General features: G+C 40.6%; 1 protein-coding gene across 9 annotated transcripts in view; it reads right to left on the bottom strand.

The window, feature by feature from the left end:
• The window catches only part of kcnab2a (potassium voltage-gated channel subfamily A regulatory beta subunit 2a), a 175,405-nt gene that overhangs the window by 78,389 nt on the left and 69,720 nt on the right, over positions 1 to 27,296 (bottom strand). For all 9 annotated transcript variants that reach the window (XM_069918617.1, XM_069918622.1, XM_069918620.1 and 6 more), the window contains one exon: positions 11,856 to 11,992. In XM_069918617.1, the coding sequence (XP_069774718.1) occupies positions 11,856 to 11,932 (77 nt within the window). In that variant the 5' untranslated portion in view covers positions 11,933 to 11,992. The remainder of the gene's footprint in view (positions 1 to 11,855; positions 11,993 to 27,296) is intronic.

The following is a 27,296-nucleotide window of genomic DNA, read 5'->3' on the forward strand; positions in this document are numbered from 1 at the left end:
TTGAGTTTTGTGTGCCCGATGGAGATGTGGGGGGGCTGGTAGACTACCAGCCCCCCCACATATCTAATATAGCTCTCTAATAATAACTCAAAAACCTTCTTTGGAAGTTTAAGAAAGTCATTTCTACCACACTCAAAAAAAAACCAAGTGATGTTTCTTTGAATCATATACTAATGGAACTGGTTAATTTGGGCCTATAAGAGAGATTACAATGCCAAAAAAAGGAGCAATACAGAAATGTGCAAAAAGTGAAATCAGACACCTAATTCATGCGCTGACGAAATAAAAGCACTAAACCCAAACATTTCAACGTCAGAAACACATAATAAGAAAAATATGAACAGCATGAAATAGCTGTATCTTCACGTAGCAAAACTGAAGCAAGTATGATTGCAATTTACAAGGTTTTCTTTAAATCTATCTACAAGCTAATCATGCACCATTGATATACATTCAAATCAACAATTACAGATTTAAAAGAAGCAAGTCACCACTTCATTCTGGACCAAAAATATTGCGGTCGAATTCAAAGCTGCCCTCAACCATGTTAAAAATTTTGATCCCATCTAATCAGGAGAAAAATCTCAGAACATTGATCACCACCAGGATCCTCGGCCCAAAAATAGAATCCATGTTAAATTCTGACAAAGACCATTTATATCACAGACCCAAGGATACCTGAAACACACACAGCCTGAAATTTAATTTTTATTTTAAATTTGTACTGTATTGAAAAGAGGTTGTCACTGTTTATAACATTATGTGTGGGATTAGGGTCAAGCCTCCACATATACAGTACTATAACAAAATGTCCTTTCTTGTTTACACATTACTGCTACCCAAATTTTGTGATGTTGGCCAAAAAGGTAAGCACCAAAACACGTCAAAATGTTCTGCAACAGCTGTAGAGAAAAATAATTTGACAAACCAACAGGCAACTAATAGTCTGCATGGATAATTTAAACCCTTCTATTCAATCCGGAGGCTCTCCTTAAAGCAAGGCATCGCAGATGGTCAGAGCAGAATTGTCAACATTGTGCTAAAAGGTGAGGTTTTGAATTGAAGTTCCTTACACGACTAGATAAAATTTAAAGACATTAAAATTAAGTAGTTAAAGTAAAATGCATGTTAATATTTACACGTAGGCAAAGATATATTTTCCAGCAACTGCTTTCATTTCAATCAATTCAAACTTTTATCGAAGATTTGGAGATTCCAATTACATTTAAATAAATGCTTTATAACACCAGGTAAAGGCTCGTGGCATGTCAGTATCTATGCACCCATTTTAGAAGATGCACTCACTACATTATGCATCGTGTATATTAAATACACTCTGTCTCTAAAGAAGAAAAACTCACCTAATTTCTAGCGCAGCCACTGTTTAAAATCTCGGAATGCACATTTATAAGATGCTACTACAATACTTTAATATTTGGGGTGTGTTCTACATGAGTCAAAGCATTTAGCAAGTACCAAATTCTTCCCCTCCCCTAGCTTAAGTGGTTTCTTGATGCAATCCATTTGCTCTTATCAGCATACTTGCATCTTGGCAAATAGTGGCTAAATTATTTACAGCATTCTCTTCCACTAAAAGCCTACAGTAGCAGATGAAGTATTGCTTACTACATAAAGGGATGCAACGTCTCTTACCTTTAATGAAGTAAGTGCTTAGAAACCTGTGCAGGTTTTTTCTTAGTTACACAGAGTTCTCGTATTTATAACTGGGTGATGATGATTGGCCTAAAATTCTGTAACCAAGATAAATGCACCTTTTGCTTGAAACTCCTCGAAATATTATTTCACTGGAGTTGCTTTAGCTTATCTCATGGAGTACCACACCGTATTGTTTCCTTGTTGATCAGAGTACTGCAATGATTTTCTTGAAAACATCACTGGAGTCTGATCGTTGGCTTGAACTCAACATTTTAAACTTTGCAATTCTGCAATTTAAAAAAAAACCTACCTTAAATTTTGTTATCAGCGTTGCTTAGACAACACTGATGCCTTTGGTCCTGAGAATCCTCTACTAAATAATTTATAAAATGCATATTTAAAAGTTGAACCTTTTAAAATTATAATACTCAATAAAAAGTGAATTTTTAATTAAAATAGATAGGCTCTCTGTATCCCTATACAGTTGAGTTTTAACCTGACCTCACTGTGACCAATTCATATGATTCCTAACTGCTTTCTGAAATGGGTGAGCAAGTCACTCAATCGGGCAATTTATGTTTGACAAGAAATGCTGGCGTAGCCATATCGTATGAAAGAATGAGAGTTAGAAAAATAGAAAGATGAGTAACTAGATCACCTACTTGCACCATTTATACTGCTTGTTGTCCACCTTTGGCACAAGCAATACCAAAAATTTTGGGATCAAACATGCTCTATAAATATATAATAAAAGCACAAACACTTTGTGGTTCTTTCTATACCCAACCATAATGGTTTGATCAATTCTGCCTACTGTAATCAGGTTGTAAAATTAGGAGACACAAGAGCCTGTAGATGTTAGAATCTAAAGCTAAAAACTAATTGCTGGAGGAACACTTCATTGCAAACATTATCTACAGAGGGGAGAGGATGGTTAATGTCCCAAGTTGAGTGCCTGTGGCAGTCCTTTGGCAGTTTATTTTATGGCAAACTTGCTGGACTTCCTGCAGGCTAGGATTTTGTTCCTTTTGTACTGTGTACACTCTCCGGCAGCTGGTAAACAATGACAGGGTGTACACCTCAAGCAGGTGAAAACTTAATTTTTGACACAAGGGCAACGTGTACATCCTTTGGTGACATTCTAATGAACAAGATTCATTTACTGTCATGTAATAGTACACAGAACATGTAATATTACACAAAATTGCCTTCTGCCTGCTGTAAAGCAAAGATTCACCATTAGTGATGCCCAGCATCCCTTACAGTATGAGAAAGAAAAACAAAAGAAAGTCCCTTCAGAGTCACTGAGCGTCCATGGATTTGCCTCCAGCACTCGTGCAGCCTCTAGGGCCACACAGACTCCTGTTCGATTAATTGGCAACCCAAGTTCCAGATCAAAACCTCTGACATAATTAGCAATCCTTCAGCTCCAGAGGTCCTTCGGGACCCCCAGCTTTGATACCTGGAATCCCATGAGCCAGACTCCAGCAGCCTGCATTCCGTGTGGATCACTCCTCCCACAGCAAGCGTGGATCCATTAGTTGCTGAGCCCCTCACAGGTTTGGAGCCGTGGTCATGTCCTGAAGGGTTGTTTCCCATGCTTCTCCTCAATGCAGGGTGTTCTCCAGTTTCTGAACCTCAAACATGGCCGGTGCCAAGCACAGGTGCCTCCATCTTGGGCACAAACCCACTGTGGCAGAATTTTAGTTTAAAAAACCCTTGGCTTCTCTAACAGGTCAATTAATGCCAGTACGAAGTCATTGGCCTTAGGACCAGGCACTCCAACCCTTCGGAGCAGTGTAGTGTCTCCACTCTCCCTAGTCTATCAGCAGCCGTGTTGATGTTCCAGCAGTACCACCATTTTTTAACAAATGACAGCCATAATATATTGTGAAGAGAATCAATTGTGAACAGTACTTAATTTAAAGTCCCATTGAAGGGAATTGTTTCAAAGTCTTGATCATTTTTCTGAATATTTTCTCGCTTAAACTATATAACTTTTGTTTTGTTGTTCTATTCATTCCAGTGCCAGCCACTCTGGCACCATTTACTTTCCAAATTGAAAATCCTTATGTGTAATTTGGAACAGAAGCAGAATAGTAATATCAGGCAGTTCAGCTAAGCCAAAGAGCACGGTCTACCCAAATATGGAAAAATAGGCTTCTCACAGCTTGGCAATCAGTAGCCAAAAATATATAAAATTGTTGAATGCTTTCTTGATACCAAATCCATCACTAGGTATTAAACAAGAAAATCTGCAGATGCTGTGATTGTAATTTACACAAAAATGCTGGAGAAACTCAGCATTTTTTATTTAGCAACAATAAAGATAGATAATCAGTGTTTTGGGGCTGAGTTCTTCGTGAGCAACAAGTAGGCAGGTACCTGGGGGATGAGCAAGGGAAAGCGCATAGCAAGAGGTCAGAGATATGGGTGAGAAAAAAAGATGAGAAGTGATAGGGAGAGGGGATAGCTCACTGAGTGGAGATGGAGAGTTGGAAGAAATGAGACGTGAATGGGGAAGGGAGACAGAGAAGTGGCCTCATGGAAACTGGAGAATTCAATGTTAATGCCATCCAGTTGGAGAACACTGCATGACTTGATTAAGTTTCTCCAAGATTTTTGTGTAAACTTCCATCACTAGGTATCACATTTTCAGCAATACTGCAGGTAAAAGATAATGGCATGATCACATCTGTCATCTGTAGTGGAAAAGAGATGGTCAATGTCTCAGGTCATGACATTGCATTAGTCTATTAAGATGTTATAATTAATACTCATGATCCTAAGCATTTCTACCCTGCATTAATTCTGTGGAATCATCTCTAGTGTCCATGTTATTAATAATGAAATACAGAATAGTGCTGTTCATTTTAAGGTCAATTTCCACTGTAATTTCATTTCAGACTGATCCTTTGTACCGTGTGACATTTCCACTCCTGTTTTGTAGGCTTTGAGCTAGCTAATAAATCAAAAGCCCAAACTGCAGTCTCTGCCAGATAATAGGCTGGTGATGTTTGTTTAAATACAGTAGTTTGGGGTGGTCAGTTCCTACCACCATTTACACAGGCCCTCTCTCTCTGGTCCCACGCATGTGCTCAAGATTCTCATCCAGATTTTCCAGAGTCACTTGGATGTTTCTTCAAGAAGGCTTTGAACCCACCTTTGCTAAGGACTGAACCATGGCACCACCTCTTTGCTTGTACCTTCTATAGATGAAATATGTGCCTGGCAATGTGGATCAGCACAGAATGCTACACTTGGCACTCAATAGCTTGCACTTTAATGCAAGCGACTGCCAGATTATTGTGAAGGAGGCTGCATTCTAAGGAGTCCAGCGCATCAAAGCAGTTGTGAAGAGGGCACACTAGGGAGTCTGAGGAGATTTGGCATATTGTCGAATATGCTATGAAACATTTACAGATATACTGTGGAAAGTAGAGTGACTGGTTGCATCACAGCATAGTTTGGCGATTTGAATGCCCAGGAATGCAGAGGCTGCAGAAAGTAATAAATATGGCCAAGCCCATCATCGGCTCTGACCTCCCATCCACTGAAAACATTTATGTGAGGCACTGCCCCAAGACAGCAGCCAACCTCATGAAGGATTCCCATCACCCTGGTCACAAACTTTTCTCATTACTGCCTTTGTGAAGTAGGTGCAGAGGCCTGAAATCAACCACCTCTAGGTTCAAGAGCAGCTTTTACCCTACAGCAGTTATTCCCAAAGTGGATGGTGGAAAGATCCAAGGGAGCAGTCTGAATGTTTGCTCGTATCTTGGTGATGTGGTCTGAACACTAGCCAGATCAGACAGTAGTGGGGACTGGTGATCATCGCATTTTCACATCTGCGAAGGCCAAGGCACTAGGTTTGTAAGCATTACAAGTTATCTTGAACTGGGAATGGTGACTGGCCGGGACTCCTTGGGATGGTGACCACTTGGGACAGTGATTGCCCAGGACGAGACTGCTGGCATGGTGACCAGCCACTCTGAATGGGGCCAACTGTGTTATATCAAAACCTGCACTGTTCAAAACCATGGTATATAAGCATTACAAGTTATCTTGAACTAGGAATGGTGACTGGCCAGGACTCTTTGGGATGGTGACCACTTGGGACAGTGATTGCCCAGGACGAGACTGCTGGCATGGTGACCAACCACTCAGAATGGGGCCAACTGTGTTATATCAAAACCTGCGCTGTTCAAAACCATGTTATATAAGGTATACCTGTATTTACGTCTAACCGTAACTTCTAATGTTAAGTAGTTCTTATGTTCAGTATTTGAATTTTTAGTTTCACATTCGCACTTGTATTATTAAGTCATGTATTTTTCCTAGTAATTGCACTGCTATTATATTTCCTTATGCTTTCTCTGCCGCATTTTGTTGCGATTAGCATGAGTTTTACAAAGAACATGTATTTTTTGTTGCAGAATGAAATATAGCCACAGCACAGCAAACAAAAGAGTGGAGGTAATATAGTGCGAGAATTGAAGACAATGTAGTTGCAAGATATTGCAAGATTATCATCGCTATTCTTATTTTTATTCAAGTTGTAACTTCTGACTATCAAGTTACATTGTTTTATTTATCTGTCCTGGAGCCTCCATGTCGATGCAATCGTGAAGGAGGCTCGCCAGCGCCTATACTTTGAGAGGCGCTTGAGGAGATTCGGTCAGTCATCAAAGATTCTCGAAACCTTCTACGGGTGTACTGTGAAGAGCAATCTGGCTGGTACGGAAGTGCCATTGCTCAGGACAATTTAAAAAACTCCAGAGGGTCATTAACTCAGTCTGCGACATCATTGGCACCAGATTTGACTCCATCGAGGACATCTACAAGAGGCAGCCTCTATTCTCAAGAACCTCACCACCCTAAACCACAGACACTGCCTTTGTTGTTTTCCTTATTTTGCGCTATTTTAAGGTGGTTTATATGAATATTTGCCCTGTGATGCTCCCACAAAACAATGCATTTCGTGACTTGTTCATGACAATAAATTCAGATACTGTAATTCTTTTCCACCTAATTAAAATAAATAACTTCTAGGCAGCTACTGGTATTTTATTTATTATGCCTAAATTTTGTAAGGTCTGACTTCCAGGTTATGAATTGAGAGAATCTTGGTTTGCACTAATCCAATAACGCAAAGATACTTTCTACTTTATTTTAATTTTTTTGTGCACATTTTCTTATTTTGTCATCTTTTGTTACAATCAATAAGATTTAAAGAGAATCATGAAACCATACACCTCCTTTTGTACTGAATTGTACTAATATTGTTGTCCTGAAGTTAGAGAGACAGCCAGCATTGAAACAGGCCCTTTAACCATGTTGATAATAACACCTGTCTATATTCATCCCATTTAACAGCCCTTGATCTTGTAAGGAACAATGTACTAACCTCAAAAGTTATTTACGTAATTTTAAACATTCCAGTGATAATGAAATTGTCAAATTTGGAGAAAATGAACTTCTGTTGAAAAGAGCAGTTATTTCCAAAACTCATATTTCTCATATTGATTTATAAGTAATGCTAGAATCAAACAAGTGAAATTTTCCATTAGAACTTTTTTCATCAGTTTCCATGAAATACTATTTCAAAGATTTTACAATTCCTTAATAGTGTCTGTAAATCATAGAGAGACTTGGATGAAAATGCTGGTTACAAAAGTCATGTGTCAGCTTCCCTGGAGAAATATTTGTTATATTCCACGAAAGTACTATTGAACAATAGATACAAATTAGTATTGTCCCTCACAAATCTTTCAAAATTATATCTAATAACACAAAAACAATAGCAATGCTAATCAAAATAAACTTTAGCACACAGAAAAATCATGCAATGAGCATGTATCAGATAAAAACGCAATGAGACGTATATGTGGAAGTCAATGAACAGTCAACATTTTAGGTCAAGACTCTTCACCAGGACTAAAAATGTAGAGGTGCGCTGGCTGGTATAAAGAGATGGGGGGTGAACAAGGACGGGGTAATTGCTAGCAACCAATAAGTGTTTTCAGTAAAGCAGAGTTGACTGGCAGAGAAGAGTAGGCTGCAACTCTGGGATTAGAATTTGAGGCCCACAGAACAGAACAATTCATTTTCATAACTATCTAAGCACACTACTTAACCCTGAGAGTTAAATGTGAAATTTAAAGACATTGATAAGGCATATGTAGTTTGGTCACATTTACCATAACATTGCAATGAAAAAAACATTTTGCACAAATGATGGCAGATACAGTGGAATTGAAATTTTGCTCCAAAATATGTAATTAAAAATTAATCAGGTAACAGATTATGGCACATGCAAATTGTAACTAAGTTCAAATAGAAGCAAGTTGTGTGATGAGAAACATGCTACCAGGAGGAGGTACCTGTAAAACTGCAACTGCCGTTTTGGACTCCCATATCGGGCACTTCAGACAGCGTGACAAGAGAAAAAGTGCATATCATAAATCAAAGAACAAAAATATCCACAGAGCATCAACTAAGATTGTATCTAAACTCAAAAAAAAGGGTGGCATTTATTTTGTTGATTGCACATTATTGGTATTCTGCTCTGAGGAAGTCCTATAAAAAAAAATCCCAAGGTCAAAACATGGTTGGTGTCTGTTTGCCTTGCTGCTGGGAATATCCACTTATTTTTAACAATTGCTGTAACAAATTTTACAATATTACAAATAACATTTTTAAAAACCTCCAAGAAAATGACAACCAAAGAAATAGACAACTTTGTTCACATCACCAAACATGTCAATTTGCAGCCATAATGGAAAATAGTATCGGTCAGCAATCTTAAAATGGAAACTGGTCATAAAACTATGTTGCAGTTGCTCTTGGTCAGAATTCAAGTTGGAGCCATCACCTCTCAAAGCCTTTGGAGGATATAACTGTCACCATAATGGAGTCTTTAGGTTTTTGGATGGGAGTAGATATGATTTAATAGGTTAGTGCTTCTAAAAATAAATGATGGAGGTTATAAGGGAAACAAATGAAAACTGCTTTTTATCTTCAAACGAATTATTCTCCACAGAATTTTTTTAAGACTGCAGAGTTTACAACCGTTTAATAATTGCATGTATTTTGCATCAAATACAGTTGATTGTTCACATTCATAATGCCCAATTCAATAGTCCCTGAAGATCTTTCTAGTCCCTGAAGATCAGATGTCATAAGGATGTCCAAAAGGCGAGAAACAGGCTGGGGCCTGTTTGCTCATACATTCCTGATTCGTATTGGAAAGGAGGAAGGATCATATAAGAATGCAACCAGGATGAAAAAAAAATAAGCACAAAAGAGAGGATGTTGGAACCATTGATATGTTAAAGAAGTATTCTTTTTTGAGAAGATAACCAATCACCCAGTTTTAAATTTCTATTTATGACATATATAAACATCACATCATAATTCAGTTTTGATATCAGTAACAATTATTTTTATTTTTTTCTTATATGCATTATTCATTTTCAATATTCTTGTTTTATTATGTAAGAGTACTGGTAATTTCTTTCCTTTAAGATTGTTATATAAAAAAAATCAAAACACAATTAATGATGTTTCTTTATAATTTTATCATCAGAAAGTACTGGAAACACCTTACGATGCTAGAAATTCAATAGACTTAAAAGAAACAGTGGTAAGTTTGTTCCCACCGAAGAATACTAAGCACTAATTTAGCTTTAATGGTCTGTCTCTTTCCAGGTAAATGCCATTGAGCAAGATTTTATAAATGTGACATACAGTACTTACAAATGGCATACATACCAACAAGGCAGATGATTACCCATTACACTACAACGGTCATTCCCTTGATTTTTCTCTCACCTGGCTCATCTCATCTTAGAGAGATATAAATCATAATGGGTCCTGATATCAGAAATTTGATCAGCCACTCAATGAAGAAGGCCCATTGAAACTGTAATGTATTAAGTGTACATGTGATGGTCAGCCAGCAGTGCTGAATAAAAGACATTTTCCTTGATTTATACTAAATTTATTTTCAAATTGCATTTTGAGCTAAATGATGCATTTGCCTGTATACATATAATCAAGGGTTAAATAGGGCAGAAACAGTCATTTTAGTCCAACATGTCTGCGCTGACTGACAAACACATCCACACGAATCTCATTTTATTCTTCCCATGATCCTTCCAGATTTTATTACTCTCCTCTCCACTAGGATCATTCTACTTTCAAACCCATAAGCATGGTAATGCAAGGGGAAATCTAAGCCTCCAGAGGAAACCGACACAATCCCATAGAGAATGTGCAGTCTTGGTATAAGCAGCACTGGGATGTGGATTCAACCCAGATGGCAGGATCTGTGAGGCAGCAGTTCTGCTTCATACACCACTATGCTCCAAAATGGGACATTCAACATATCTCACGTCAAAAAATAAAGATCAATAAAACACTTCTATTAAAACGTTTGACCATTCTTATTTCCAACAAAATAAAATGAGACAGAAAATATACTTGCAACAAAGAGTACCTGGTATATCATAAATTTGTCTCAGCTACAACTATTGCACCATCTGCTGGTCTTACAAATACCAACGGTTTCTGACAAATTATTTGGTTAAGTCATATTTACAATATACAATCTCAGGTTAATTTGAGAAATTAATTGACAGAAATGTTAATCAATTTTGTCCAAAATCATTTTGATTTTCATTACTACCAATTACACATTCTATCTCCTTACATTGTGCATCGAAAGCAAACTAAACTCTGACTTTAATTCCACCGTTCCCAGGACCACAAATAGCCCATCTCGTTTTTTTTTAATCCAACGTTGTTCACCCCAATTTCTAAAGCTTTCTTGATTTCTTCAGTTTTGTCAGCATCTTTTACTGAATCTTTTCTCTATGACATCCGGAATTTAATTTAAAATAACATCCAAATTTGCATCTGGGAAAGAATCTTCTGAAATCAGCTGCTCCAGTCAAATAAAAAACTTAGAAATAATCAAGGTCCAATGTATTGAAATAGCATATTAATGTCAAATCAAACAATCCATATTGCAATAAATAAAAGTCAATATTAAGATGACCATAACTCACAACTTCGCCTTCTCCTCAGAAGTGGTTTTTCTTGTGCACATTGCCAATCTCAAGATACATTTTAAATCATCCAATTCATCCAAAATATTCCACCAGCATCCTATCTCATTCTAAGACAACTTCCTCCATTACACCCATCTGTGCTAACAATGACCAGTCCCTCTAAACTTCCCCTTCCCTGCTTATGATCTCCTACAGCTCATGGGCCTCAGAGTCAGTTAACAGGAGCCTAATTTCTGCTCTTCATTTTAATATGATTGGGCTGATCTGTGTTTCAACTCTTTCCACCTCTATTAGTAATCGGATAGTCAATTAACTAGCAAATAATACCATCTTTCATTATTGTATAAAAGTGGAGTGGACTAAATTACATACTCAATGGTCTGCACGAGATTGAACACATTTCTATACAAAGGTGGCAGTGCCTCCACTGAGCCTTTCACCCATCAACAAAGGTTGTGTCTTCATTCACCAAAACTTCTCTTGGCATTCCTTTGCCTTTCTCCTTCCTCACTTAGGATTATTGATCATGCTTTCAATAGACCTTTCCAAAAGTTCCTAATTTAGTGTAAATTTATTTTACCCTTATGCCTCTGTGAACACCTTGGGGATGCCACAGTAAATCATTGTCTGACCATTCAGAAATTCCAACATTTCAGCATCTAACTCACCAGATAATATTTGCCATATTCCCTTTTAGTCACTGGCTCCCACATTTCTTTCTACTCTCCAGGGTGCTCGTTCCAATGCTCAATTCAGACTTGTCAGGGTCCTAGATCTTGTGCCCTCTTCCTTCTTATCAGGGCCCTGCTTCCTATATTCTCCTTAAACTGACCAGAGTCTAGTTTCCACTCTAACCTTTGCAGGATTCATTGGGATATTAACTGGGCAATGTCTTTATTAACAAAAAATGAATAAAAATATACTGGAGTATATTTGGAATTTGGAAAATCCCAGTCATTTGGAAAATCTGTTCGTGTAGCACCACTAAATTCCTGAATGAAAAGGAGTATTGAGTTTCATTGCATACATCTGAAGCAGAGACAGATCTAAAGCTGTAAATCACATCTATGTGTAGACAATAAAAGCATCATAGGTAAATCATTCCACTGAGTTTCTGTGCCTCACCTGTAAATCATGCCCGGAGAGCCTGTGTGCCTTAGGGAAAGTCGAGCTGGTGAATCGGTGGTTGATTCCGGATACATCAGGTTAGCTGCTTCAGCCAACAGAATGTATGGTTATCTTCACACGGTTACTTGGAAACCCTGGAAAAACAGCGACAAAGGCAATGATAAGCTACCCTTCTGGGCAATAGTTCATTTAAAGTCTGAACAATGTGGTTTTCAATATCAATACAGCAACTGTAACAAATAAAAAACTGCATGCAACAAATTTTGCATAACTCTGCACCTTAGCAAAGCTTTATTGTCGACAATGAGATAGACAACAGACTCGCCAAGGCAAATAGCGCCTTTGGAAGACTACACAAAAGAGTCTGGAAAAACAACCAACTGAAAAACCTCACAAAGATAAGCGTATACAGAGCCGTTGTCATACCCACACTCCTGTTCGGCTCCGAATCATGGGTCCTCTACCGGCATCACCTACGGCTCCTAGAACGCTTCCACCAGCGTTGTCTCCGCTCCATCCTCAACATCCATTGGAGCACTTTCATCCCTAACGTCGAAGTACTCGAGATGGCAGAGGTCGACAGCATCGAGTCCACGCTGCTGAAGATCCAGCTGCGCTGGATGGGTCACGTCTCCAAAATGGAGGACCATCGCCTTCCCAAGATCGTGTTATATGGCGAGCTCTCCACTGGCCACCGTGACAGAGGTGCACCAAAGAAAAGGTACAAGGACTGCCTAAAGAAATCTCTTGGTGCCTGCCACATTGACCACCGCCAGTGGGCTGATATCGCCTCAAACCGTGCATCTTGGCGCCTCACAGTTTGGCAGGCAGCAACCTCCTTTGAAGAAGACCGCACTGACAAAAGGCAAAGGAGGAAAAACCCAACACCCAACCCCAACCAACCAATTTTCCCCTGCAGCCGCTGCAACCGTGTCTGCCTGTCCCGCATCGGACTTGTCAGCCACAAACGAGCCTGCAGCTGACGTGGACTTTTACCCCCTCCATAAATCTTCGTCCGCGAAGCCAAGCCAAAGAAAGAAAATTGTCGTGGCTATAAACACAATGGACTGAATTAGAGGTATCTACCAGATTATATGGAGATAGACCATTGATAAGGCAGATTTTGGGCAAAGTGCAGCCAATTTACACTGTTCATTTCTCCAGAATAATGATATTATCAAAGAACAGAATCTGTGCTGAAAATGTTCAGGAATAAAAAGCTCTTTTGATAGTTATCAATGAAACAAATGGGTTACCACCTATAACCAAGAAGTAACTTAAGATGCATTTGGTACATATTGCAATTTTTGCAGCAACTGTGACCAAACGAGTACCAACAATATAAAATGCAACTTCCAGAACAGCATCAGACTTCCAACCACATTCAATGAAGACGTCAAAGAAGCAGTCTTCTTTCTATTGGCACTCCAATGGTACCACCTGTACCATCAGTATCAAGGGAGAATTTAAATTCTATTATCTCAGCAGCAAAGTAAATTTTGGTATTTTAACAAGGCATTAGTACAAGACAAGTAAAAGACAGAAGTCTGCAGATACCGTGCTTGAAGTAAAAACGCAATGTTGGAGAAATTCAGGTACCTTGATGAAAGGCTCTAGCCCAAAACGTTAATTATGTATCTTTATCTATACTACGTTATAAAGTAAGCTGTTTGTCCAGCTGAGTTTCTCCAGCATTGTGTTTTTATTAATACAACACACATTTTAATTTAAAACATCAATCCCACCTGGATAATCATGAATTTTATTAATTAAGTAGACATCCGAGAGCATGTCAAATAATTTCCTTTGGTCATCTTCTAAATCAATGACCTTAAGAAAAAAATAATCTCAATCTGCACAATCCAAACAAAGTTAGAAGTGACTGGCAAAAAAATGGCCTCTAAAAGGAACAATTCCAAAGATAATGTGAGGTTCAAAAACTAAAGCAGCTGGAAATTTGGAAGAAAAACATAAATTGTTGAAAACACTCAGCAACTCAGGCAGTATCTGCATAAAGAGAAGCAGAATTAACATTTTAGGTCGAAGACCTTTTGTCAGAACTGGAAAAGGAAAAATACAAGTTAATATCATGGTACAGAAATATGCAGAGAGATGGAGGAGAGGGAACATCTCTGCTGGTTGAGACCACCGTTGCCCATTGCTGAGTTGTAAAAGAGATCATCTCATCAGTGGATTAATGGGAGCATTTGGGGAGCAAGAATGTGGTCCTTTGTTCATAACAGTTAAGGAATCAGATAGTTAAAGAGTGAGAATACTCTTTAGTTAAAGACTTAAGGTATAACACGGACAGTATTCTGGCTGGTTGCATCATGGCATGGAGGTGTCAATGATCAGGACAAGAAAAATTTCCAGCGGGTTGCTAACTCGACCGTAACATCAGGGCACCAGTCTTCATTCTATCAAAGACATCTACACAGTGGCACATCTAGGTAAAGTGGAGCCCTTGGGCTACTACTGACATCAATGCCCCCCCAACACCGTTTAAAAAAAACTGCCACATACCAATTGTGCCGCTGCTGCCCAACATAGTTCCCAGTTTAAGGACAGTTCACCACCACCACACACACAGATACAGGTTGCGAGAAGCCAATCTGTCTTTACCCCTTCCTTCCTTCCGATCACTGGGAACCCACATTCCAGCAATGAAAGTCTGTCAGAGGTTTGTTTGGGGAGCGGGACACGAGGCAGGAGGCTGGCCTTCACAACCACGGTGCTTGCCTAGAACCAAGTCCCTTTGATGGTGCCATTCATTCCTGCCCCTTGACCCTCCACCCCCCTTCCTCATCCACTGACCTGCACAGGCAGCATCCACCCCCATCACCTCCAAAAACATTTCCAAAGTCAGCCAGCTTCCATCTCTCGGCAGCTCTCTCTATGCAACAATCATCATTATAGAAGCCAGCTGTTCAGAGAGGAAAGCAAACTGTGCAACTCTGTGCAAGCTGCAGGGAGATCTGCAAGGCTGTCTGTGTGTAGCTGGGTTGGGCTACGACAGCCCCGCTGGCTGCCAACACCACACTGTGTGGCCGGCTCTTCTCAGTGGTTGTGAGCCTGACCAAGCCCGAGGCTGCGCAGCTGGCCGTCTGCACCAGTGAGCCTCGGGTCACCAAGCTGCACAAAGCGCAATTGATCCACGAGTTGTGGCGCTCCAGGTTGTAGCCGCTAGCCATGAGGATCTTCTTCATGGCAGCTACCGACAGCTCGTGCTGCTCCTTACCTTGATCATGGCCACTGCTTTCATGAACTGCTTGATCACTGAGCAGCCGAACTTCTTGTGCCACCCAACCTTTGCTTCTTCTTCACCGCCGTGTTTGGCATCTCCACCTTGTCTGCCGATGTCGCTGTCTCTGGTAGCAGGGAACCAGCTAACACAGAGAGCTCCGCACCAACCTCTGCCATCCCATGCCCATGCACCAGTATCACTACCTCTTGTCGCAGCTCTGGTCATTGTGGGATGAATGGGAAAAATGGTCATCTTTCTTACCCATAGTCCCCCCTCGCAACTGGAACTGTTCTGTCAGTGTCAGGGAAATGCAAAGGTGTTCCAGCTGCGAGGGGGATTATGGGTAAGGAAGACGGCCATTTTGTCCATTCATTCCACATTGAGCGAGGTGCCAAAGCGGCACCGAAGTGGACCGATGAGATTCTGGCCCAGAGTGGTGTTCCGGGGTGCTCAAATGAGCTCTGGTAGTGCAGCACTGCGCCTCTGGGATGGAGATTCATTGGGCTAGGGACTTGGATATTGAGCATGGACAGTGGTTTCCCCCTGCAAGTGGCAACCCGGTTCTGTGCCACACCTACCATACCCTAGATACACCTATGCATCTTCAAGAAAATAATGCAATCCAAAATTAACCACTTTAGTAGAAATAACAGAAAATCTAATCATGCAAACTGAGATAACCCCCCCCCCCCTACCCCACCCCCCAGGCCATGCCCTCTTCACTTCGTTATCATCAGGAAAATGGTACAGGAGCCTGAAGACAAGCACCCAACGGCACAAGGACAGCCTCTTCTCCTCTGCCATCAGATTCATATTCCTAAATAAACAACTGAACCACAGTCACTACTTTACTTTGACTTTTTCATTCACTATTTTAAATTATTTTGTAAGGTGGTTTATATAAATGTTTGCACTGTGAAGCTGCCACAAAACAGCAAATTTCCTGACATGTTCATGCAATATGTTCTGATTCTGAGAATATGGACCAAATGGAGAGCTAATTGTTTCCTCTCCTTTACAGTTCTTTCTCCATGAGCATATCCTCCCCTGCTGGGCATATTCTTTAACCATGCATTTTCCAACTCTTTCTACCATTTACATGTTACATGTTACCCCAATCCATACCTTAAGTTTTTCAGTGCCAACCTAAATGCTCCGACTCAACTGAGCAATTATGGTCTGGATTTGATGGGGATATCACACTATTTCACAAGAGGCTTTGGAAACATGCTGGAACCTTTTCCTTTGTCCATGCATGCTTTGTTGCCTTGGCTAATATCAGAATAGTATATCCAAATCAAAAGTATTGGAATAGAGAACAATGTGTCAAGCTAACAGAACCAAATGAGGAAACTAGGTGCTAAATGCTGGAGATGTTGAAGTAGGTAAGGACGCTGAGTATTTTTGTATTTGGAGGATTTTTGCAGAGATAGGGTTGGTAGTATCTTTCACGTGCTTTGAGATACCTGCTGTAACTATCCGTTTCCAGAGAGCCAAGAGTCAGCTCTGAGGAAGGTATTCATCTACAAATATTTTCCTCCTAAGATTGTATTAATACATTGACAGCAATGGTGAATTTCATCATCAATATCTGCCATCATTGAGGTCATTCATTATCTTTAATTCTTGTTTTGTACTTATTGACTATTGACAATTGATAAAGTTCTTTAAAACAGATCTTAGAACTATCAAGACAAATTTATTAAACTTGTTCTAACCTAGGTTGCATCAGTTTGCTATTTTGTCACAGTGGGGCATCAGTACTATCACTGACCTCATACACCTTAAACCATTTCCTTAGGCCACATCAGTTTGACCTATAAAGACCTACGATGTGGGCATAGGCATGATCCAGCCACCTCCAGGTGCCCGACGAATGACCGCAACCCCTCCATGCTTCCCATTGGCCAGGCCCGCGCCGAGCTCAGCTTTGCATTGGCTCACTGCCTCGTCGAATGTCATTATCCCCTCCCATTCTTCTAAACTCCAGAGTCTAGTTCCAGGCTACTCAATCTCTTCTCAGCTCAACAACTTCATTTTTCACTGTAATTGGCTTGTATTGCTTTATTAGATGGTTCAGCAACGTTTTATCTTCAAGAAGCATTTTGGAACATGTAATAAATGATGACCTTGTGAGCAATCCTTCATCCCATGAAAAACCCAAAGAAGTAAAGTAGACAGGCAGCAGAGGTGCATTTTGGAATGGCATAATAACTGGCACAAGGTTATCAGCGATGGCAGTACACCATTCTGAATTCATGTATTGCTGAAATCTTCATGAGTTGGTCATATTAAATGTCACAGCGCAGTGAAAACCAGTGACCGAGTGAAAATAATGGCTGAAAACCCCAAACTCGGGAAGGAAACTCGCCACAGAGAAACCAGCTTTCGGCTGGAGAGTCCATAGTAAATAGTTCAAAGATGCCACAGTTGATGTGGGCGGGTTTCTAATTTAAGAAAAGTCCTGCTCTGCACTAATAAGTGTGATAAAATGCAGGGCATATCTACACACTAATTCTACGTTCAAGTTAGCAATCAGAATTGGAGGAATCATAATATTTCTGTTATTTTCTGAAATTTAAAATGAAACTAAAACTAAATCCCCTGTCCTCAAACTGTTCTGACAAATATGTTGTTCTTTTCCCCACTCCCCATTATATTTGGCAGCTTCATCCAGCAGAGCGATTGCAAGGTTGTGCTTTCACCCTGTTGTTTGCTCTGCTCACCAAAGCCAGAGGCCAAACAGAGAAAATGACATGGACACTGACTCATTCTTCTAGCTGTTGACAACTGGGGTCCCCCCAGGTGATGTTGTAAATTGCAAGGAAGAATAAAAACAAATCTCAAGGGGGGAATTTCCAGTCTCCCGGCCCTCTTTTACTTTCAATCTAATTTTACAAGTTTCAAGGCAGAGGATTTGTGTTTGAATCTGAACTGTGCTTTTTAAACCCCACCCTTCCATCAACGTGACCGTCCCGCTGGTCAAACACTTTGGAAAAAAAAGTCCTGGACTAGTTAGGGATTTTAGAGGTAATGGGTTTTATCAAAAAGTCAGAATGCATTAAATTTGATTTGGAAAATATTAGATGTGTGTTTTGGAAAATATAGCACAAACTGGCCCACTGCAAAAGAAAAACTATCTTGCTGTAGTTTTAGTTTCACTTTTAGCTTAAACTCTTCTGCAAAAAGAACTTGTGTTCATTTAATTAACATGGAGCAGAGCTGACCATGCCATGTGTTTGTTTGGCTCTGCAAAATGGCTGCTGCTCGGCCCTGCAAAATGGCAGCCCAGCCTTAAAGTTTGGTCAGGGGTGCAATTTCAGGGCTTGCCATAGACACTATTTTCCGTAAATAAGCCACTGGATATGGATAAATCAGTTTGTCATTTGCTTGATCTACATTGCTCAAATTTTCACCAAACAATTAAGTTCTAGATTTAACGCCATACTGAAGCTTAAAAAATAGAATTTTATAGCCTGTTCTGTGGATTTTTCTAAGCAGATAAATTTGACCTGACAAAAAAAGTTATAAAGTGCTTGGTATATGCACTGTCTTCCATCTGCACATAATGGCTATAAAAAGAAGGCTCTGCAACTTATCCTCACTAAGTAAACCATCAACTTAAGTATCATGTCAAACTTTCAATGGATTAATTTTAATACAACACTTTGTAATTTTAAATCAACTTCAAGATTCCCGATGCAATTCAAAGCAATTAATTATGAAGTATATTTCAATTAACTATTCCAGTGTTGTACAAAATGATGGCATCAATCCAACATAGTAAATTTGCAGAGATGAGGCAGAACTTCAATGTGTGCATAGTAAATATATGACCAACCACAGAGACAGTGGCATTTCACTGTATGAACTAATCAGATACACAATATCAATTATTTTTTCTCCTCCAAGGAATCCAATCATGAATGGTTCAAACTTTAGTATTAATTTAATAGAAGCAGCAATTAATTAAAATAAGCAACCACAAAAATACAATTAAGTTGAGTGGTGAATAAATCAAAGACTGAAAAGGAGTGTGGCAGATGGAGGAGGAAAAAGATGAAGCAGAAAAAAATAAAGTTATAGGCATTAAAATAAAAAAAAATCAAAGTTCATCTTTCTAGAGAACATAAGAAATGGGAGCAGAATGCACCCCATGAATCTCTTCTGCATTTCAACATGATCATGGCTGATTCTCACATCGAGCATAGTTTTTCTGCCTTATCTCCATATCCTTTGATTTCTTTAATATCCAGAGATCTGTTGATCTATGATTAAAAGTAATGGAGGCTTTTTTCTTTGAGAATGCCCTCTTATGAAATAAAATGCTAAAAAAAAGGTGTCACAATGCTATTACAGACAGTGCAAGCAACCTGGGTAGAATTTGGCACTTTCTGAAGGAATGTCTATGTTCTCCCCATGTCTGTGTGCTTTTCCTCCATATGCTCCAGTTTCCTCCCACTCTACAAAAACATAGAGTTTGTAGGTTAACTGGTGTATTTGGGTGGTCCGGGCTCATGGGCCAGAATAGGCTTTTAGCATGCTGTATGTCTAAATTTTAAATTTGCATTTATTTTAGAACCAATGGATGTGATGTATTTAGATGGCCAGAAGGCTTTCAAGAAGGTCCCACACAAGAAAATTAGTGAAGAAGTTGAGAGAACATGGAATTGGACCCTAATATGCTAGCATGGATGAAGCTGGAAATAAATGCAATAAGCAAGCCCGTCTCAGGTTAGCGGTTGACGAGTGAGGTACTCGGTGCCCTTACTGATGAAGGTAAGCATCGTGAATTCCTTCTTCACCACTTTTGTGGAATTATATATCTGTACCCCCTCTGTCACTGTTCTACAGCCCTCTCCAGTGCACCATTCACTGTCGAAGCCCTCCCCTGGTGTAACCTACTAGAATGCAACACCTTGCACTTTTCCAAGTTAAATTCCATTAATTATTCCTTGACCCATTTTCACAGTTCATTTAGATTCCACTGTGATCTCATTGCACAGTTTACCCCAAATGTTGGTGTCATCTGCAAACTTAAAAACCCTACTAACTACATTGTCAAGACATTAGACGTAATTGTGGTGCGCTGTTAGCCAGAATCAGACACACACAAAGATAAAGACTGTACAACAGGCTTTAATCCACAAAGACGTCCACAGAATCAGGCTGGCTGTGGCTGCAGCAACTCTGAGTGAGGCCTCAGGAGGCCGGCACAGGCTTATAGCCCAGAGGGTGATTGACACCCGACCGGGTGGGGCTTGATTTATTCAGGCCGACTGATTGGCAGCCGGCCCGGTGTTGTCCTGTCCCCTTACTCTCCAGCAGGTACAGAGGCTGCCCCCTGTAGTAGGCCGATGGTGGACCACCACAGTAATCAATGCACAGACAACAGTGAACACATGCATATTCCTGCAGCACACCATTGGTCACAGGCCTCTAATTTGAATAACAATCCTCCTCTAACTATCATTTTCTGGCTCCTACCAATCAATCAAGCAATCAAATACATTTGGAATTTTAAAAGCTAATCTCTGAATGATAAAGAAAAAACTGTGTTGTCATGTCGATCTGACAGCTATTGCACTTCAGGGAGGAAAATCTGCTGTTCTTGCTTACTTTGCCTTTCAGATGACTCCAGGCCAACCAACTTGCAGGATTTTTTTCTCTTTATCATTAATAAGTTAATGTCCTTAACTTCAACATGTCTATCAAATCAGACCAAGAACAAATTCAACCAAAATTGTATTAAATTAATCTGCAAGCAGCAAATAATAGGCTAGTAACTGCAACCTTTAATTGGTTATAAAATCATTTTCACATATTATGGTGCAACTCCATGCTTATCACATTTAACTGACATGCAGCTCGAATATAAATTTAGTGCTAGAGTCACTCTGGATAAGCACAAGATTTAGGAGGAGAAGCAGATCCATTTGCCCAATCAAATCTGATCCACCATTCCAATCATGACCTGATCCATCCTCCCAATCAGCCCCACTTCTTGGCCGTGATGCCCTGACTAATTAAATTCCTGTCAACCTCTGCCTTAAATACACCCAATGACCTTGCTTCCAATGCCACCTGTAGCAACAAGTTCCACAGATTCTAGACCCTCTGACTAAAGAAAATTTTCCGCATCTTTGTTTTAAATTGATTTCCTTTCATCCTGAAGTTGTGTCCTCTTGTCCTAGACTCCACTCACATGGCAAAACATCCTTGATACATCTACTCTATCAAGACTTTTCAGCTTTAAGTAATGTCTTGATGAGGTTCCCCCTCATCCTTCTGTGCTCCAATGAATTCAGTCCAAGAGCTGTCAATCATTCCTATATGCTAACCTATTCATTCCTGGTATCACGAATAAATCTTCTCTGAATGCTCTCCAATGTCAGCACATCTTTTCTTAAATAAGCTGCCCAAAATTTACACTCTACTCCAAATAAGGTCTCACCAGTGCTTTATAGTGTCTCAACATTACATCCCTGCTCTTATATGCTATTCCTCTAGAAATGAACGCCAACATTGCATTTGCCTTCTTCACCATTGATTCAAGCTGGTTCAAGGAGATTAACCTTTAGGGTATCCAGCACGAGGACTCCCAAGTCCTTTGCACCTTGGAATTTTGAATTTTCTCCCCATCTAAATGATAGGGTGCCCAGTGACTCACATGGTTAAGACTGTGAATACATGATTCATATAGACCTGGTATTCTGCAGTTTTGATCTCTTACATGCACAGAGAAAATTGGGAAGACAGAATTTTACATTATCTTTAACTTTAATCCATTGGGCTGTGGATATTCAGCCAGTGAACATATGCTTATGTTGAGAGCACTGTATATTGTAAAAGGATTTGGAATATGGAGAAGCTAAATGAAAAAGTGGTCTAAAGGTCAAGAAACACTCATTATTATCCATAACAATGGCCACCTTGAAGTCAGCCGACACTGCGGTCATGTAAACAGACAAGAAATCCACAAAAACTAATGGGGCCATTTTTTGACAGATTTGTCCTTAAGTGGCCACACACATTGCAGTCTCAAAATGAGTAACAGGATCACATAATACCGAAACAGGCCTTTCATTACACCCTATTCATGACAACCAACAAGTACGGATGTATACCAATCTAAACCCGGGTTCATGGCCTTCTTGACCTTCATGATTCGTTTTTGTCTAAATATTTAGAAACAAAGGGATAGACAGCACCAAAACCAGGACATTCAACTCTGTCCATTCCAACCGTCAACCTTGCATTTACATTAATCCAACATCTTTATTTTTCCCACATTCTCAATGACCCCCCCCTCCCCCAAATCCATAATCTATCACATAGTGGAAGGAGTTATAGTGGGCAATGAACCTGTATGGGCTTTGTCAGAGGAAACTGGAAAAGGTGGAGGAAACCATGTGTGGTCATAAAGAAAACATGCAAACTCCATGCAGATAGGACAGGCCAACCTGATCTCCAGTCATGGCTCACCAAGCTAAACTATTGTGCCTTTAAATATTAAGAGATTATCTGCCAACACCCCCTGTTTATAAACACTGCTGTTATGGAAAAACATTACCATTGTCTACCCCATATACGTTCCTCACAATTCTGTTCGCTTCTTGCAGGTTCCTCCCCTCAACCTTCTCTTCTCCAAGGAAAACAAACCAGCACATCTAATTTCCCCTAATAATGGAGGCACTCCATTCCAGGTGACAGTCTGGTGAATATCTCTGTACCCTTTCAAAGCTGATCATGTCCTTTTTACACTATCAATCTGGCAAGTCAGATCACCTATCAGTGGTCCTTCTGCTTGCATACAAACAGACCCTAAAAAGAGAGGCTCGTGAGGTCAGGACAGCCAGGAGGTGGTCGCAGGAGGCTGAAGAACAGTTGCAGGATTGCCTCATGTCAATGGATTGGGTGATGCCAATCGCCATTGATACTGATGACGTAAGCGAAGCGAAGCGCGGGAGTAATAGTGTGCATGTGTGGGTGTGTTAAGCGTCAGTATATGGGTAATGGATCTTGGATGCAGGAGGAAGAGAGTGAGAAAAGGTCAGAGGAATTTAGCTGGGTGGTGTTTGGGGAGTTGAAGGATTCAATGTCGTGTCTGCAGGAAAAAAAAGTCGACTTCATGGTGCATTGAAAGAAACGAGTGAGTGTATTCTTTATTTGTTTGTAAGGTGTGGTAAATCAGTGGCGTTTTAAGTGGTGACTCCGTGAGTTTACGGTACCTTCTAATTTAAAATGGGTAGTGATGAGGATAAACTCCTTACAGGAACATCGAGGTCATCAACTTGGAGATTCCCTACTTTTTTATTAATGTAACATGGTTCACGATCCTCGACGCACACTTCTCTGCCCTCAGTATGATGAGTCAGAAGTACAGTTTACTTGTGGCGTGTCTTCCAGAGCAGATGTCTTCGTGCATCCGGACAGTGATCTCCATACAACAGGCTTAAGGCGGTTATTCTGCAGCCATCTAGAAGACTCAGCCATCTAGAAGATTCATATTGCCCAATTACTAGCTGATGGCAGGGTAGGCCCAGGCGATAGACAACCGTTATAGATGTTGAAGAGATGCCAGGCTAGATGGAACAGACAGTGTCGAAGGATATTTTTGGAAGCAGAGGTTCCTTCGATGTTTACCTCATCACCTTCTAGAGCATTTGGTGAGGGTCTTTCAAATATTCACCTTCGGCCAGTTGGCAGCTCATGCCAACCTCATTATGTCCACAACCTCCGCATTGAAGATAGAAGGATCAGCTACTTCCCCTAGACAGCAGGAGCAAATGGATCTGGAAAACTGCTTACTGCACCTTGTAAAACACCAGCACCTTATCAATCGAAGATAACTGAGTTGGAGCACCAAATGGTAGCACTGACTATGCAGGTCCAGGCTTTGGGCATGCAACAGAATTACTTCCATCAACCTGTTTGGAATCATGGCGGTCAAGGACATAGTAGAGGGAACAGACGGCATATTTGTTGGAAGCACCGGAGATTTGGTGCTGCTGCCTGGATCAGGTCAGCCACCTTGCGACTTCTACAAATGGCAGCTGGGAAACGACCAGGCCCAGCAGTAGAGGCAATTGGCTGCCCATGATGGGCATGTCAGCCACTGTCTTTTCCTCAAAGCCCATCTCTTGGGTATTCAATTTCTTGTCGATTCCAGGGCAGAGATACCTCAATATGTCACGCGATCTTTCAGCTGCGAATGATTCTCATCTTTTAAACACATATGGCCAGAGGTTACTCACATTAGATTTTGGTCTCAAGAACCCTTTACGGTGGGTTTTCACGGTGGCAAACATGGCAAATTCCATTTTGGGAACGTACTTCTTGTCATATTTTTTCATTATCGGTGGATTTTTTAAAAAATCGCTATGTCAAGGATCTCAGCTCTTGTATGCAAGTGAGCTGAATTTGTCATCACTCCAATGTCCTCAGCCACCTGACAAGCCTTCAGCCTGACTCCTGCCCTTTCTGAGCCTTGCTTAAGTGTTTCCCTCATCTAGTAACCCCAATGTATCATCATACAGATGTTAAATATACAGTAACTCACCACATAGAGACTCGGGGTCCTCTGGTTGTAGCGCAGGCTTGTAGATTACCTCCAGACCATCTTAAAATTGTGAAATTGGAATTAAACTACATTCAAGAGTTGGGCACAATCCACAGATTTGACAGCCACTGGGCTACGCCTTCGCATATGATTCCGAAAAAATATTCTGGAGATGAGCAGCCTTCTGGAGATGACCATGCCCTGAAAAATTCCACTGTGCCTGACCGATACAATATTTCTAATTTACAAGACATCTCAGCAAATCTCCACAGAAAATATGTATTTGTGAAAATAAATCTAGTACATGCTTACTATCAGATTCCAGTTTAGCCTTCTGATGTCGCGAAGAAGGCTATAATTACCTCTTTCGGCACATTTGAGTTTCTGCAAATGCCAGTCTATGGAATGCAGCTCAGGCATTCCAGCGGTTTATAGAAAACATACTTGCTGTCCTTGACTTTGTGCTTGTTTACATCGATGATATTTTGCTCGCAAGCGTAGATGAAGAGGAAGGAGCACAAGTGCCACCTTAGCTCATTATTTCAGAGGCTTGTTGAGTTTGTGAGTGTGATCACTAGTAAATGCATTTTTTTGTGCTGCTCATTTTATATTTTGGAGACATAGTTACACAACATGGTATTTTGGCTGATGAATTGTAAGTGTAAGTCATTCGAGAATTTCCTACACCCAATACGTTTGACCATTTGCAATTTTTTTTAATGCATGATGAATTTTTATCACCAATTCCTGCAGCATCTCGATTACCCCTTACTGAACAACTAAAAGGATCCAATAAATCCATTTCCAAAAGATAATTAACCTTGGGAAATGATGCTATGCGTGCTTTCAATGAAAAATGTGCTTGCGAATGCCACTATGCTTGTACATCAAAAGTCCTTGCTTTCTCTTACCACAGATGCGTCTTTCAGTGCTTTGGGATCAGTGTTAGAACAACAAGTCCACGGGGAATAGGAACACCTGCCGTTTGGTCAAGAACTCAGCCACCTATCTCGCAGTGAAACATTTCTGCTTTTTATTTGGAAGGTGATCCTTTCACCAATTATACAGACCACCAGCCTCTTAGGCATATCACAAGTACAAGCACACATCTCTACTTGCCCAGACTTCATCTTACAATTTTCCTTGTCCAGGTGCGATACTGACGCCTTACTTACAACTCTGCCGTCGATTTCACTGCCATGGCTCATGCACACCACACCAATCCTGATCTCATCCGGTATCGTCGGATTAACTCGGGTCTCCAACTTCAAGATGTGACCCTGGATGAAATGTTAGTCTAGACCTAGGCCTTTTGTGCCAGCAGCTATGAGGTGGGAAAATTTTGAGTCTCTTCATGATCTATCACATTCCTGGTACAAGAACATCAATCAAACTAATTACAGAACGTTTTACCTGGCCCCATTTTAAATGGGATGATGAATTATGGGCAGGGACTTGATTGCCATGACATCACTCTAAAGTCTCTAGCATTCAAAGTCCAAGCTGGGGGATTTTGTTGTTCTGGATTCACATTTCCAGCACATGCACCCGGACTTGGTAGGCCATTTCCGCCATCTCAGGGATATACTTAGCTGCTCTTGTGTGAAGACCAGACTACCAGGTGGTAGTCCTAGCACTGACACCTCTGTGGAGACAGTTGCTTGGGCTTTTGTGGATCGTTGGATTCGGAGTTTTGGTCACCATTACAACAGATGGAGGGTCTCAGTTCGAGTTGGTGTTGCTCTGAGCTCTCACTGATCTTCTGGGCACTACCCATATTTGCACTACAACTTACCATCCATGGGCCAATGGCCTTGTTGAGCGTTTCCATCAACAAACGAAGGTAGCATTGGCAGCAGGTGGTGATGCATCTATGGAGAGAACATTTGCCCATGGTTCTCCTTGATGTGTGTACTGCTAAGGCAGATTTTGGATATTCAGCGGCAGAACTAGTATATGGCACCTCGTTGACCTTGCCAGGTGAGTTTGTGAATCTGTCTCAAAGCACAATGCTCTATGATCTGAAAATATGAAATTATTTCAACCCACTCCTATGTGGCATGCATCACCTGCAGTGTACGTGCCAAATAATTTACAACGCTCTACTCGTGTTCCTCTGGCATGATGCTGTTTGCAAACCCCTTCAGCCTGTTTATGATGGTCCTTTTCAGGTATTATGATGCTATCTAAAGACTTTTCTGATTGACAGGAATAGAAAAGCTGACATGGTTTCCATCGACAGGTTGAAGCCAGCATATATTAACAGTTTATTTTTTGTGTCAAGGCCAGAGTCAGAGGACCAGTCGCATTCTTGCCAGTCGGACCATGCATCGTCACCTGTCTTGCAGTGTCGAATGAGGTCAGGCCGAACTGTCAACCCTCAGGACTGTTACGTAGCGGGACAATCCCAATCAGTCGCCTCCTTGCATGGCCTAGAGGCTGAGGGGGGTGCTGTTGTGGTTACGCACTTACCTGAGTCGGGAGCAGTGCCGGTCACCGCTGATGAAGTAAGCAAAGCAACAGGCAGGAGTAATAGTGCGCATGTGTTATGCATCAGTATACAGGTGATGGATCTTGGATTCAGAAGGAGAGTGAGAGCATCAGGATCACTTGTGAGGCAGTGAGACAATGA

Source organism: Narcine bancroftii, chromosome 2, assembly GCF_036971445.1.
Source record: "Narcine bancroftii isolate sNarBan1 chromosome 2, sNarBan1.hap1, whole genome shotgun sequence".
NCBI lineage: Eukaryota > Metazoa > Chordata > Chondrichthyes > Torpediniformes > Narcinidae > Narcine > Narcine bancroftii.